A 17,723-nucleotide genomic window follows, 5' to 3' on the forward strand; every position below is an offset into this window, starting at 1 on the left:
GACAATCTGGAAGGACTATAAAATACGCTTCCACAGCTGTTACGAGCTAAATGGTGAGCTTAAAGCATGAAAAACACTTTCTACGCATGGGTTTTTTAAGTCTATACCCAGATGGAAGTCGCTAGGGACGAAATCTGGTGAATATGGTGGATACTCCAACAATTCGAACTTTAATTTATGGATTTTAGCGATATGTACGATTTTTAATACGATGGCAAATTGTCCGAATGAGGAAGAATTGTTTTCTTTTGCAAAGTGGGTCCTTTTTCACGATTTTTTCCTTCAGCTGATCAAAAAAGTTACAATGATATTCAGAACTTATTGCTTTACCAGTTTGTCAACACTCCACTTCTGGACAAGAACTCGTTTCGGGGTCAAAGAAGCAGGTTCACACCACTCTTTGGCCTCTTGTTTTAATTTAGGACCCAAGTCTCATAAATAGTGATCAATCGACGCTCGAAATCCACTTTATCTTCTCGAAATATTGCTAAGAAAGTCGCATTCGAATGCGTTGTGTTCCATTATTAGCGAATGCACTATACTTTCTCAAACCCAATACTTCAGCCAAAATACTAGTTCCACTGCGCAATGAGAAGCCTAGGACTTTTACTAACTCGTTTTCAGCCAACCGATGGTTTTTCGATACCATATCCTACTTTTTTTCTACGATAACTGGTGTTGTTGCTATTTTTGGACGTTTTTGATGTGGATTGTCCTCATTGCAAAACTTATTGAACAACCTGGAACATGCCTATCTCATTTATATTCGACCTGGATATAATATTATTGAAAACGGATAACAACTACAACAGCTAAATTCAATTTAACTAAAATTTACGCACTTCCGTACTTTTTTATAGTAAATCTAATATTGACCATAACCACCTTCAGACCTCGAAATCGTCAAATTTGGTACTAAGGCAATTTATTACTGCTATGGCGGCCGCCGTAGCTGAATGGGTTAGAGCGTGACTACCACTCGGAATTCACAGAGAGAACGTCGGTTCGAATCTCAGTGAAACACATGAAAAAGCTCCTCATAAAAATATTTGCCGGATTGAAACTGTAGGACGCTCCATTTGTGGAACAACATCAAGACGCACACCACAAATAGGAAGAGGAGCTCAGCCAAACACCCAAAAAGGGTGTACGTGCCAATTATACTGTATATATATATATATATATGGTTTCGCACTCGACTATTGTCGTCACTCACTCAGATGACCTTCACAAGTATATGTACATGTATAATAAATTACTAAAGATTTTTTTATCACCTCTCCGACTTGACATAAACCACTTATACCCACTAAACTTGGACTTGTCCGAAGTAAAATAAATGATGATTCCAGACTATATAAGTAGTAATGATGAGAAATCCTTCGATTGGTTGCTTGGTTGATTGCTCAGGACGCAATTGGTGTGCGAAACATCAGTGTGCTACGCTATCTCAGCCATAAGGTTTGATATTGAATAAAATCAAATTCTTAACATCAACAGAAAATGGTTGTAGAATTACATAATAAAGCAAGAGTGGGAATGGACTTGACACTTAAATTTAGAGTCCTTTTTCCTGCTGTAGGGGACACACTTCAAAATTTAGTTAAGTATTTTATTTTAATTAAGGGGTTCTATATATAACATATAAATAATATATTGTGAAAAACAAAAAGCAATATTTAGCTTTTTAAATCTTGTCATCGTTATTGATACTCGTATTTGATACTTCTACTTCTCAAATACCATATTTCCTATAGTATATATTCGTAAGGTTCTTATGGGCACGAGTACAACCTCACATTCTCTAAACAAAAAGTATAGTGGGATTAACCACGACAGTGGTGGCCATTTCAAGTTACCGCTGGGATAGGTTCGCCATTCGTAATAAAATTTTATCATTGGATTGAGCAGCAGAAATCGTGCAATTTGTTACTTTGACATGAATAAGTGCACAATATCTACAGATTCCGCAAGTTCTAGCACAACAACAAGGTCACTACTACATTGTTATCTCGGCTTTAGCATCCCAACTGTTGGTTTAGAGTTCGCCCAAAGTAGTTGGCTAGTTAACGTGGACGCAGCCCTAATGAAAATAATCGAGGCGTGACTAGTCGCATGATCGTTATGGCCAATTGATGAAAGCTCTCCATGAGATGATCCTTTGCCCAAATTTTCCATTCACAACTTCGGGCATTGTGTAACTTGTTATAACCACAGCGTGAATATATCGATTCTTCGCTTCAGCAGTCTAGAGAATATCTATAACAATTTTTAATATAAAAAAAATTGCCGTCATTTAAAATTTTGCTGCATCCACTACAATGCTAGTCATTTCTTACCCATTCCTCTGTTCTATGTCTGTGAGAAAAAATAGAAATAAATATCAAAAGTATTACTGAGATTACTTACTAATCTGTGTGTAGTATAGTGTGCCCAATGCACCTGCATATATACATACAGTCATATCACGACCGATATATTAAGCTACAGCGCTCGTTTGCGCGCCCACTAGCACTTCGCAAACTTTTGCCAACAAATGACCCTGTCCGTCATTGACATAAATCATACATAGCTATGTAGGTATGTACATACATACATACATACACATATTGGCATTTGAGTTCGCCTCAATTTATAGCGAATTTATGTTCGCCACAATGTTGCTGAAATGTGACTGAGGTAACAAATCGTGGTTTGCTTTTAGCTTTTCAAATATGTACATGCACGCATTTTCCCATAGTAGATTTGTTTTAATTACAACAATGCCATTGATTTGTTTTCAGGTAATACCAGATATTTTCTTTGTAATTGGTTTACTGCTACGCTGGTGGTTGTGGCCACACTAATTGCAATGGAAAAGTTATTATGTTCCTTAATTAATACATATATATGTTTATGCGCTGAGCATAGTGCGCATATAGTTGCGTGTATATACAATATATAAGGCAATGTGCTTATATATGAGTAATTATGAGAAGCGTTAAATCATAAATTTCGAATAATGGTTTATAAATTTAAGTCAAATGCCAACACTCACGGATTTATTAGCAACGCTTAACTGTTTAATGATGGCATTTATGTATTTATACTCTACATACCACAGGTATGTATGTATGCAAGCTAATTGGTAATTGCAATTTGGTTACTCATACGACCCGTATAACGGAATGCGTGCATAAAACGAAATTCTCCCAAATCTGCTCAGCGTGCATTTACTGACTCATATATTCGTTTTTCTCTTAGCTTTTTTTGCACAAGCAAATATATACGGCGGCATTATACTACGAAAAAATGCACCGCAGTTTTTGCATGAAAATTGTGGTTGAACAAGTCAACAAAGGTCAATTTCAAGTGTCATTCAATTTCATTGAAATTCTGTTGACACAAAAAACAATCCCACAAATTGCAAAGTTCCATGAAAGTTACATTTACTATTATTGTATTTCTTTTGTTTCGAAACAATCAATGGAAAATTCGAGTGGTAGGAAAAATGCAAAATATGTATATAAAAATTAATTTAAAAGTCACTCTTCAATTATTTGTGGAAACATGAGTGGCGCTCGCCGAGAAGAAATATACACCCTTATGTGAAGGCAAAAAGAAATGGAAAATAGAGATAGGCAATTAAAGCTCACAAACACACTCGAAAAATAGAAACGAAATTTAATTGGAAATAAGAAAGAACTTGAAAATTGTATTAGTGCAAGTTTTTTGCATTCATTTCACGTTTTCAAACCCACTCCTGTTGCTTGCAACAATAGCAATGCAACAACAAAAATATCGACCGGTGAATACTTAATAATGAATTTATGCAAATACACAGTTTGTGGCGCTTTGTCATTATATTACCACAGTCGTTGTATAAAAACAAAACGGATTCAACATCAAGCAATAACAGCTCGTTCACTATATAAAACCACAATTTCCAGCATACAATTAGCTGCTGTTGGTGTCACATCAACATCCAGCCTTAGTGCACTTTGTGTCAGCGTGACTTCGCCACTTGATTGTGGCAAATGACACATCTAACAGCGCTGCCTTTTAATCTAAGCTGCTGCTTTGAGAAACGAAATGACAAAGAATTTACTTGGTTTTAATGACTTTTGGTCAATATGGGCAGCATTTTTAATTATATTCGTAAGCCAACGTTTTTAGTAAGTCATGCTTGAGTTATGTCGAGCTGTGATGATATATTTACGCCATATTATTTGTCATTTCATCATGAAAAACATATCTACATATATACTTATTGTACAAATCAGTTTTTTAAGGCAGAGAAAAAATTTCAATTTATATTACTTTAAAAACAATTGGGTTCTTGGAAGGCCCGAAGACGAACCACTTATAGTGACGAGTTTACCTTACAAATTTTATTGATCGAAATTGAAAAGAAATTATGTGATGGTTATTTAATTTTACAAGAACGAAGGGTCTTTAAAAAGTGACGCCTAGATGTTAGCAGTGAATAATACCTAGACGGTGGTACCTTCTCCATGTCATCTTCCATATCTGTAGATTGATGTATAATTTTACACGACAGAATAAAGCGTTAAAATTATTGAAAGTTGTTATGAAAATGGTCGATCTTTAAGAATAACACATCGCACAATTCGTAATTTTTTTGGTGGAAATAAATGTTCGAATGAGTGGGCAATTCAAAAATTGGAAGAATAGAACCAGTTGCGAGGATAAAAAAAGGAATAACAGACCAAAAACTGGACTCTCTGTTAGGATATTGCTGCAGTAGCGCAAACTGTTGCTAAATAACCTGTAACATCGATATCTCAACGTTCTCAACAATTAGGCTTTCATGACTAGACTCGACACGTATTGATCGAGTTGTTAGCTCTCGTTACCAAAATATTGATTCTTAGAATGGATCATTTCAATCGCCAACAAATTATTCAAAATAAAAAAATGCCAAGGAAAATGCTTTCAAATGATAATACAAATTTCGCTGTCGTGTTTAGATTTTCTATTTGATTTCATTTCTGAAAAACAAATCAAGCAGCTCGAACTCATCGGCATAGGATGATTGTTAATATCAGAAACTAATTTTTGATACCCCTTTACTGAATATTGCTTTCTCAAATATCGAACTAAATGATGGTTGAATTTCTTTGTTGTTGGTCCCCGAACTTAAGTGGCGTATAAATCAATTTATCAGTATTGCACCTAGTTATCCATTACTAGTGAGAGAAATGGAGTCCACAAATATGTTGCTCACATTCATGAGAGCAAATGTGTAGATAGAAAATCTGAAATTAAGAACATCATTATATATAATATATATACTACTGTAACACATCCACTTTCAGTCGTTTTGATCACTTTTTTTGAACGTGTTATAACTGTCATGGCAGTCACGTCCTCGGTATGACTTTCCCTGAGAGCGAATTATATGCCCATTTCCTTAAAAATATACTACAGTTATTTTAAAAGCTCAGTTTAAGAGCCAACAGCAAAGACTTTGCAATTTAAATGGCCATGAACGCGTTATAGGTAATGTTGCTAGTTCGACCATTTCGCAAGAGTTAAATCTAGCATTTGAAGGTTGCCAGGTTAGGTTTAGCCAGCAGCTGATTTGTTAGGCAACCTAAAAAGAGGAAATAGATGGTCTTATCTAAACCAGCAGTATTTTTTAAAGTCATCTAAAATCATATACTATGCTATTACTATATGTCAGAAACTTAAAAAGTTAATTTCATAAACTTCACCCAAGGTAACGATTTTTTCGGATTTAATGTACCTAGTTGTGATATTATACCTAGTCATTTGAGTTTGTATACAAAAGCTACAAAAAGGAGCTCAAATATAATATTTAGCTCATAAATAAATATATTAATATTAACAAAATAAGTAAATAACTAGAAATAAAAACATAAACTATCCGAGGTTGGAATATAACAAATTTGAACTTGTTAATTTATATATTTTTTTCACAACTCCAAATGATACATTCACACATATGTACGAGGTTTTGTAAATGTCTATCATTTCGGCCACCAACACATGCTTGCCTACATACATTAAGCATTTGTCTTGTCCCCAGTTCACTACATAGACATAAATATGCATTTTTACTCAATATGTAAAGCCCTTCTAAATATAGCACTCACATTTTAAATATTTTTGTTTCACTTGCCTCTCTTCGCAGGTTACAAGCGCGTTGCTTGGCCACCCGTATCGGAGGAGCGTGTCGTTAGAGAATTTACGCCACAACCAACTTCTGCTCATTATCCCGTATCTGGTCAGCAACAACCAGCTGAACAGCACCAACCACAACACTTGCAGCAGCAGCAGCAGCCATCTAATTATCAACAACAACAACCGAACGCTGCGCCAGCCAACCAGGTATTTACTAGAGTTGCCAATATGTTAAGAACAATAGAAATAGAAATGTAAAATGAAAAGCTGTTACAAACTAAAATACAAAAACAACAAAACCAACGAAAACAAGGAGTGCGAGTTTATCACAATAGTTACTTAATATCAGCTTTTATTATTGTTATGGATGTTGAACGAAATAAAACCAAAATTAAACAATGTACATAGTGTAACACGACTGGGCGTATGAGCAACGCCTGGGAATAGCTACTCAACCAAATTAATTAATTCAATGGTTTCCGAACAGACTCTTTATAATACTTGTATAAACTTGTAAATATAATGTAAATATAAGATAATTTATGTTTTTTCATAATCACTTCATGTTATTACATTTTTTGTTATGAGCACAACATCTTTTAAATTCAATTTTTAATAGAAATTTTTAAAGCAATTTATTCTAATTTCATTTATTTATAATTATAATTTTTTATTTTTCATTGATTAGAAAAAAATCGCTCTAAATCAATATATCGTTTTTTTTGGAAATTGTAGAATTTTTTAATTTTTTTCTGTAATTCAATTCTACTGATTTTCAACACAATTTACTCTAATTTTATTTATTCCCAATTTTAATTTCTAATTTTTCTTCAATTAAATATAAATATAAAAATACAGCTCAATTCATTACAGTTCATTACAATACACATTTTTTTGTTTTTTGGAAATTAAAAATTTTATTTTGGAAATTGCAGTTCTTTATACGCAACACACTTTTCTTTGGAAATTATTACAATATAAATTTTCTTTTCGTAAATTTTGGTAAAAATATCTCGCCATTTACATTTATATTTATATATTTTATATTATTTTTTGTTTTATGTTTTTCTTGCATTCAATACCACTGCTGATGTTAATGAGTTTTTGTTAAACTTTACTCTGCACTTGAGTTTATGTCTATTGATTTTTTGTTTTTTGTTTCATTATTATTTCATCTATGGTTTTTTATTATCATTTCATGTATGGGTTTTTATTATTTCTGTTCTTCAACTCATTCCAACATTAACCTATTGTACATATGAATTTATTACAGTATTTTAGTTTGTATATATCAGTATTGAATATATCAGAGCTAAAACCTCTATTAATACTTTTGCAAAATCAAAAATTATAATAATCATAATAATAATAAGAAATACTAATTTTAAAAATAATTATTTGTATATAAATGTAATTTTAACTTTATTACAAGTATTCTTTTAACAAATTTTTCACAATGGTAAGAAGTTTTGTACAATTTAATCACGAAAATTCGGCGCGATACAAACGCTCACACACGTAAGCACACATGTCAGCATTTCTTCTCTATAAAAGATTTAAAAATAAAATGTTAAAGAAATAAAAAATATCAAGTAAATTAGTAAAAATCAGTGCGAAAGTTCATAAAATGGGAATGGTTCACAAATAAATGTCAAAAAACTGATAATGATTGCAATTCAACGAATTTTAGCAAAAGATAAACGGCATATTTTTTTATGAAATTTATGTGCTGGAAATTCACTAAAACAGAATCTATAGCATAAGCTTCCATAAAATCTTCTACCAAGAATAGGGACCAGCTGGTTAAGAATTGGCAAGCAGCGCAACTCGCTTCCCATAGAACACTTAACGCTTCTTCGAATTCACATTTGAAAAGTGTGACTGTGCTCTATGTATACTCTCCTGCGAACGCTAAGGAGTTTTCTCCATTGCCACCCACATTCCGCAGAATGTGCAAATTAACCTGATATGAAAAAAAGTTCAGAGAAAAAGATGGGTTCAAATGCGACAAAAAACACTTCGTTAGTCTATCGTATTCTTAATAAGTGCCACATGTCCTTATTATATTCTAACTAATGCAGGTTAATAATTGAATTTACCTCCAATATTTCGCATTATTTTAGCAAAACTTCGTTGTGATGGGTATAAGTATCTAGTAGCGTGGATTTAAATACGCATAGAAGGCATGGGAGACTTGCATTTATGATATCATACTTTAGCATTCACTTTGGTCAACTCATTCATCTATACAATTATGGCTCATTAGCTTCACCCCGTTGCAACTGTGCAATAAATTCCCATAGCCTATCGGTAATCGACTTTTAGAAAGATAACCTCTTATACAGATTTATCAGACCCAACGTGAAAATAGACGCGAATAGCAACGTTCTCAAATTAGTTTGGTTAAGCTAATATACATAAACATAAATAAAATTGAAAGTAAAAAGAACAATATACAAGTTATCTTGCAAGTGTTTGTGTATGTAAAACATGTGCTGAATAGGCGCGGGCCTAACAACGAACATATTTTTTTTTTGTGTTCCAAATTAGCTCAACGTAATTTCCATCAAGAACAACGCAATCATTCCCACGCCGCTTTAACATTTCAATACCACTTTTGTAGAACGATTTATCTTTTGCCTCAAAATAAGCTTCAGTTTCAGCGATAACCTCTTCATTCGAGCGAAATTTCTTTCAGGTTTGCGAACAGCCAATAGTCGCTGCCAAATCTGACGATGTTCAATTCATGTAGTTTTCTCATTGCGCGGAATCATCAAAACGTTATTGTTTTTAGTCAACAGTGAGCAAACGCGGCACCCCCATTGAATAGAGCTTTCTCATAGTCAAATGCTCATACAATATAAAGCCAAGTCGTTCTTTTGATGCCTTTACGAGGTCACCCAAATAAAGGAGCACCAAGTGTACCTAGTTAGGGCGAGTTTTATTAATTTGTTATCGAGATGCGCGCGTTTACCCAAAAATGGGTGTGGCAATGCATATTTTTCAAAATTCCACTCTGATCATATTTCATGTTTTGAGTTAATCACTTTATTTTTGCTTTGTTTAAAACAGAGACATCACTTTGTTTTCTTTATTGACAATTAATGATAGATGAGAAGTGGATGTAGCTATTAACTGAATTCGTCCACTCTTAATAGCAAAAAATAATATGTGAACGAAGTTTTATTAAAATATATAAATTTTGCACTAATTATGGAATGCCCGAACGCACGGGCAGTTATATTTAAATCGACTCCACTCATCAAGCTGAGCATTGTGGAATATACTTGTCTCTATCTATCTCGATGCTGTTACGCTTTTTCATACAACCGCGCAGAAATGTACGGCTATAAAAATAAAACGTACAAAATCCATAAAATGCGAGTATATACCACGTTTCCCAAACAGTTATCTGTTAGTATTTAAAATACTTATTTAATATGCGCCATAAATTTTAAAAATTTAAGTCATCTAAATATGATACAAATTCACACAATTGTCAAGCGACTAATAGCATCTTTAAAAAACGACCGAAAAATACTCAATTCAAAATACCAAGCTCTGAAACATATGTATCGTTTAGCATGAAAAAACGCATGGAATAAATAACTTAACAATAAAAGTTATTGCACCCATACAACAAACGATTCTGGTAATGCATATGGCTGTGTAAGTGACGGTAAGCCGCTCAGGAAATTATTAGCAAAGTGTGTTCTATTCAAAGTCTAAAAAATATTCACACCTAGCCTGACCATCAAAATTCAACTCTTCTAACCGATCGGATGGTAGAGCGAAAAAATTAACATCAACCGGACAAGCTTTTGCTTATATAAAATTAAAATGGCTACATAAAGAGTTATAGAATTCAGCTGGAAGTGGCCTACATATATGCCATGAATAAGGTTGTATTAATGTTGTAAGCAGTGCTACAATTTCAAATATTTACTCTAAATTAAAACATTTGGCTGCGATTAACAGATATTTGGTTTGTCAGGGTTTAACAGGAATGTTCTTCCAAATAAGTGGATAGCAGTGGCAGATAAAATTAGTACTTTACTTTGGTATCTTCATCGATACATAAAAGCAGTAATTCCAACAATGCCAACAAATACTTTGACCCAAAACTATTTGATGCACTTACAACAACGCAATGACTCAAATGGACTGAAAAGCGCCTTTGCATTTATATCTTGCCATGATAGTATTATAACTTGAGCCAAAACACATTGTTAAAAACTGAAGAAAATAATTAAATGTGCAATTCAAAAAAATTTAAAAAAATCAATTTCGAAGTTACTTACATTTTTCGTTAAAGAAGCGAGCGCACAATAGAAATGAATCAGATGCAATTAAAAAATAACTAAAATTCATGGCAAAATTCAACACCATGCAAAAAACCCGAAAGAAAATCATTTAAAAGTAACTTCGTTGAAAAAGGCAGCGAGCAATGGAAAATAATCAGATGCAAATGATTAAATAAAATTGTGGCGAAATTCAAAAAAATCGAAAAAAATCATTTTTAAAGCGCGAGTGTATGATAGAAATACAAATTTTGGTAAAATTTACTGAATTATTTCCGATTTTAGTAGTTGCTGTTTAGTGAGGAAATATTACATAGTTTTATTGATAAATCGAAACCAATTGGTTCACAGATAAGCGCAATTCTCAAAAAAATCAAGAAATTGTTTTGCATGAGCTAGAAAGAAGTGTTTAAAGTAATCTAATTACTGCATTTTTTAAAATTGGGCATCTTTCAGAAGAAATTTGCTTCCAAAATTATTCCTGTTTAAATCGTTGCCAGAAGTTGCAAAATCAGATTGGTTATAGTTAGCGAAGTTGCAGCTGAAGCAAAGTATTTTATTTTTAAATTTCAAATGTGGTAGTTCTTAAAAAAAATTTAAAACTTAAAAATTTAACTTAAAACTGAATGTTTGCAGAAAATTTAATAATTGAATATTTAATTTCATGACTGCGAAACAATTTAAAAATTAAATTAAAACATTAAATGTAAAAAATTAAAATTTAAAAGTTAAATTTCAATTTAATATCAGTAAATCTTCAATTAAACAAAAACACTTTATATGTACATAACTTCTGCTCAAATATGAACGAGACGTTATCAATAAAACGGTCCGCAGATGACATATGGCAAAAATAAATTTTTTGTTTTTTGGTAGGACTGTTATAAGCTTACATGGCAAATTTCAGCGTGATATGTCACATAGTTTGTTTTTTGTGCTACTGTAAATAAGTCAAGCTCGAGTATGTTCTTCGAATTCTCTTTTATGAGTTCAATTGTCTCAAAATGTTTTCCACGGAGCGGCAACTTGAGCTTGGGAAACAAATCTATGGTTAACCTAACCTAACTGTATTGTAGTTATGCACAAAGTCATTCGGCTAGGACTGCCGCAAATTTTTCTATTATTTCTAATTTTTTCTATTAATACAAACTGACACATAATTTCTTGTGTTAACGAAACGATAGCAAAACGATTGATGTGATATCAACCAGTTTTGCCAATTTTTTTTTGTTGAGTATTTATTAGTTTTTTGTAAAAGTCTAACAAAATTCAAATAAGTCCTATTTTAAAATGTTTTACATACAAAAATTAACGGTGTTGAGCATTTTCCCCATGTAATGTCTCCATAATGTCGTACATTTGTTATGTGGAAAAAATGTGCGACACCGTCAGGGTAAAAATTTATAAAAAATCAACAAAATTTTCTAACACCTTCAAACGTACACTGTATTTACTACAATTCAACAGGCTATAAAACTTCATAACAAAACATTTTTCTAGAAATTCTAGTGCAGTATCGTGGAATGCTGGGGAAAATTTTGTGAAATTTTGCCCGTTTTTGTATAAACTTGAAACTAGGTTTTGTATGTTTTTTTGTACAGTGAGTCATATTTTTATTAAGAAAATGTTGAACAAAACAAAGTGCTGAGTATTGAAAAAAATATTCAGGATATTTATGTATTACCATTTATCGTGGACTGTAGAGGATGCCAATCATTTGCGGATGTATGCTTCGTGAGATATGACTCACTAAAAACGGCTGGGGAAAAACGTTCAAAGGATTTTACATCTCCAAATACGTAATTATTTTCTGATTTGCTGGAAAATCACAATTCTCAATTTTGTATAATATAATACTATTTTTTTCCTACTGGTAATCTGTAATACATACATGCATATATATTTATAGGTGTAGATATGTATATCGCAAATTTGAATTTGTATTGTAGCCGAGTGTCACCAACACGATCCATTACAATTTATCATTTCAAACTTAATAGCTCCTATTTGTATGGAGCGTAAAAAGTGAAACTAACTGCAACTTGACAAAAATATTTGCACATGAACGTAAATACCTCGCAGAACCTCATACATATTCTTGCATGTAGGTATATGTGTGACTACAGTTCCATGTATACATAAATTTAGTCTGTGTATAAAAAGTTTTTTTTTTTTAACAGTTTGGTTCACATGCAAGGAACATTCGAACCATTTGTGTAGGTAATAAGTTCGGCTTCAAATTTTACTACAAATTCAACAGTTGTTAGCAGCTGGGGAGTGGAATTGGGGGAGCAATACAAACACATTTTTATTGTTGATAGCAAAAGTATTTGTTTTTTACAAGAGTTTCATTCGTTTTAATGGTTTTGAATAGATACATACATATATAAGCATATGTATGGATGGCTTGAATGAATTCATATAAATAAATGGCTTCATACATTCATTCATGCACTTATGCATACACTCGTATACATATATATACATATTCATTCTCAAACATATGTCATAAAAATTCGATACGAAATATGATATGCGAATATGTATATATGAAGGTTTTTTCTTATGTGTGCATATATGTATGCATGTACCTAAATGCTCTGCCACTGGCACAATGCAGCGAACTAACTTTATTTTAGAATTTTATTTAGCAATTGGTCAAAGCAGTTAGTTGAGTTGAAAGTTTGGTAAGCATATGTAGGTATATTTGATGAGTTCGTCACAATATAAAAATGGTCTACGAGAAAAAAGAAGACTCAACTGTAAAGGTTTTTTCCAAAAAAAAAAAAAACAAATTAATGTTTTAAATTTTTGTGTTCTTTAGCTAACATTTTTTTTTTTATTTAAGGAAGACTAATACTTTATATAATATATATGAAGGAAGGCTAACCCGAAAATAGCAGCGTACCTAAACGTATAATATCACAAATCTAGAAGTTTTTTAGCAAGAACTTTTTTTTCAAAATAATGAATTTAGATGAAAACAATTCATACTTTGATTGCATGTGAAAGGGTAAGGTGCCAATTATGAATACAATAAAAAGCTGCAAATAACGTGTTGGCAAAATAAAGATCTACTTCATTCACGGATTTGAATGTTAAAGCTGGAATCAATTCGATTGGATCCGTATATATTCCTTCTTTTACATAGCCCCACAAAAACTAATCCTGTGGTATTAAATATATTGAATGGGGTGGCCAACTAACAGCGGAATTTCGTGAAATTATGCGAGCGGGAAATTTGGTTTGCAATAAATTCATTGTGCTGTTGAAAGCATAATCTATTAATCGGAACCGCATTTCCAGACCACATCGCGCACCAAAAAGTGATGAAATGAGCATGAAAAAACTTCTGAACAATTTCTTTTTGATTTAAATTCCAGTCAGTCGACTTAAATTTATCGACCTGGTTATTAATAAAGTCCTCTGACGGAGAATTATTTTTACCGAAAATATCACGAAACGAAACGTTGCTTATACAGATCAACCATATTCGTAGTGAATTTTTATTACTTTAAAGCGATTTCGAGCGAAATTAAATTCATTGCAACAATTGACAAAGTTTATATTGCCAAAAATTAATAATCTGAGTTGACAAGATATTCGAATTTATACCTAATGGAAACCAACTTTCTTATTGAAAAACCCTTTTGATAGTTTTAACCTTTTCTTAAGCTAAAATTCAGAAATGTCCATAGTTTTCTCAAAGGAAATGACGACTTTTTATTTTTCTTGAAAACTATTTGTTTATTCATCTTATTCAAACTACTCCTACATCTAGATATAATACACTTGATTCATTCCTCGTGGAGCTTGTCTTCTATATTAGCTTCCAGAACCCTTTAGAAACACCGCTACGAGGTAGCGCAGGCTAAACGCCCACGTGGTCTATCTAGCATTTTAAAAATCATGCGCTAGAAATCTATTTTTAGATGGATAACAAGAAAAACAAACTCTTATTAGCTCTGGCTTTGCTTGCTACAACTTTCATATGAAAGAACGTGAATCCCAGATGGTAGCAGAAGAGATGGTGAGCACAAGACCAACTTTTTTTTGGTGATTTCAATGATAGTCAAAAAATAATAGTTCTATAATGAAATATTCCTTAAGAGACTAAGAAGAACTCTCTACAATGAATTTTTATTTTTCAATATAATCTCCAATAATAATATCTGTTTATTTTGGAACTAATTTTTTAATTCCCTCGAAAAAATATCTAAGTCCTCCTAGTCTGAAAAATGTACGTTTATTGCCTTGAGCTCTTCAATAAGCGGAAATATTTTTCTACGAAGATTTTTTTTCAAATTTTATAATAGAAAGTAACCATTTTCGTTTACTTAATCATTAAAATCGCTTTCGAATATTAGCCATGGTCTTCCCGGCGGATTTAGTGAATTTAAATTTTTAGGGGATAGCGTCTTCTTATGGCACTACACAGACTTTTGCTTACTTTCGCGGTCATAGAGATGGAATCATGCATCATTTTCCAGTAAAAATAAAATCGAAAACATTTGTTCAATTTTTGCCATAGAGCACCAGAGACTCTCTACAGTACCCAACTCTTTTTTTGTCTTTGAGACGCCGTGAGCATTTGCGGTATACACCTTGTCCTCACTTTTGGGGGATTAAGAGGATCGTGAAGAATAGTATGAAACACAAAAGGTTAGATATAGGTTAGATATCTCTGCTAATAATTTACCCATTATTCGAACATCCTCTAGTAGAAGTTTTTTAATTGTTTTGTCTTTTCTTCTGTTCTCTATATCACTTTACCACTTTTGAATTGAAGATAGTGAAGGTGCAAAATCGTGGTAATTAGCCACAATTTTTTTTGAAAATGGTTATTGATTTTTTCTTTGTTTTGTAAGGAATTTACTCACAGCGTTTGGTTCAATTTTTCTCAATATAGCCGCGTCAGCTATTACGACCTGCTTTCAGGGAAGATTACTACGCAGATAACTAATGGCTGCAATTTTGTACAATTTTATGTATAAATTTTTTTTTGTTTCAATTATTAATATTTCACATTGAATGCCCTTCGTATGTATGTATGTATGTATGGGCACACAACAATCTCCTACTACTATGATGCATCAAATTAGTTAAATATTATATTCATACCAGAAACTAATAATTCCCTACTTATCAATTCTGCTGTGCTGCAACAATACTCATTTAAATACGCCATCACATGATTGACTATTCTAAACTGAACTGACATAGCCACGTTTGTTTCTCGCGGGCCCAATTAGCCGTTCTGTGTATAACTTAATATTCATTTACTGCATTATTATGTATATTTAATGAAATAAATGCCACCATAGTACTTGTCATAATGTTCGCACTTCTCCCCATTTAAAACCGCTTCAAAAACGCACTGTGTATATTTAGTACTCATTTTATTTTCAATTTCGGATTTAGTGAAAAACTATGATCATTTGTATTGGTTTTGCTTGATTTTCGAAATGGAAAATAACTAAATTAAGCTGGAGCATAAAAGCATGTAAATTATAGCTTTTTTCGAAATTAATTATATTTTTATAGGTAAATATGAGTAAAATTTTTGTCATACAATAGATGTCTCCCTTAAACTCCAATTGTTATACCTTTTACCTCTATACAGCGGTAGGTTTTGAATACATGTACGTCATCCATTTATTTATTTACTTTTTTCTTTTATTTTTCTAAATGGTAATAAAAAATTATTGTACAACTGCATACAACGATAAATTATGCAAATTAATTTAGTGAATATTCACGCGCACACAGCAATTACTACAATACACGGCAAATAGAAATGGGCACGTACTCGTATTAGTGTGACCGAATAAAAAAGTAGCGAATTTTTTGTGGCATACAACGGTTACCGCAAAATGGAATGATAGCAACGTTAGCGGCTGCAGAGCACAATACACGCATGCTACAATTCACTGTAGTCATATACTAGCACACACGCACACTTATGTATGTGTGTATATACGCAATCATATGAACTGTGCAGGCTATAATAGACTGACAATTCACAAAATAAAACGAGTTAGAAGCAAGAACTGTGGTAAACAGCATAAAAATAGCTGAAACACACACAAACAAAAAAACAAAAGAAAAAAAGTGCAAAAAGTCACAAAAAATGAAACGACGGACGCTGAACGCAAAACACAAAACACGCAGCGCGTTACACTAAATTTTAATTTTGTTATCCCAAAACAAAGCGTTTGAAAGTAAATATGCATCTACTTAGATATGCAAATATAATGCACTTTTTACTGTTTAACATTATTTTTTTTTTGGTTTTTTATATACATTTATACGAAAACCTCAAACTTCAACCGCAACATCATGAGCCGCAACAATGCCAATGGCCAGCAAAAACAAACGAAAAAATGGCAGCAATTAAAATAAATGGGATTTTTCGCACTATGAACTACTACGAAATTACAATGAACACACACACAGACACTTGAAAGCGCCACACCATAGACACAATGCAATCAAAAGGCAAAGGAACGAGCGAATTGCATGAAATTACCGAAGAGGCATTACACTGCGTGGCCATGCAGCGCCAAATAAATTAAAAAGCAAAAGTACAAAGTTAATTTATTTGTTAATCTCGTTTTGCTTCTTTTTTATCGGCGCATCCTTCGTATATGCGTTTATTTACCACATTGTGCATATAAAACAATAATTGCCACAAATGGATACAATTTAAAGAGCAATGAGTTAAAATTAAATGCTATGACATACCTACAAACATAATTAAAGGAATAAAATATACTATCGCAGAGTCTTTTAGGGTGGCTTGCAATTTTAAAGTTCCACATACGCCCCGTGTTACCAATTTGAGTCAGAGAGAAATTCTCTTTGCTAGTGTAATTATGGAACCATTTTAAACGAATTTTTTACCAAAATTTTATTTAAACGAATTTTGGAGCAATTTTCTGCATTCTTGCATTGTCCATTAATTAGTTGGTATGCAATTTATGCAATCAACTCTGCTCTCTGCTACACACACATACTTCTACAATCTGTGCTGGCATAAATCAGTAATTAGCACTAAAGCCGCTATAGTTTGCAAGTATTCATGCAACTAAAGTACATAATAGGCATACGCACACTCATACAAGATTTAAGTCAGGCTCATAAGTACACATATGCATATGTATATGTGTATAATATATGAGGTAATATAGTTGTATGTATGCATACAACATGCATGAGCTTGTGTGTCTTTTGTAAGCCGCAACGTAGGTATTTTGCTGGCATACCATTTAGTCT

General features: G+C 32.5%; 1 protein-coding gene across 1 annotated transcript in view; it reads left to right on the forward strand.

Moving 5' to 3' along the window:
- Nucleotides 1-17,723, forward strand: part of LOC129241938 (uncharacterized) — a 194,480-nt gene that overhangs the window by 141,549 nt on the left and 35,208 nt on the right. Inside the window, exon 6 of the mRNA XM_054878488.1 lies at nucleotides 6,158-6,354. Coding sequence (XP_054734463.1) covers nucleotides 6,158-6,354 — 197 coding nt within the window. The remainder of the gene's footprint in view (nucleotides 1-6,157; nucleotides 6,355-17,723) is intronic.

Source organism: Anastrepha obliqua, chromosome 3 (assembly GCF_027943255.1).
Source record: "Anastrepha obliqua isolate idAnaObli1 chromosome 3, idAnaObli1_1.0, whole genome shotgun sequence".
NCBI lineage: Eukaryota > Metazoa > Arthropoda > Insecta > Diptera > Tephritidae > Anastrepha > Anastrepha obliqua.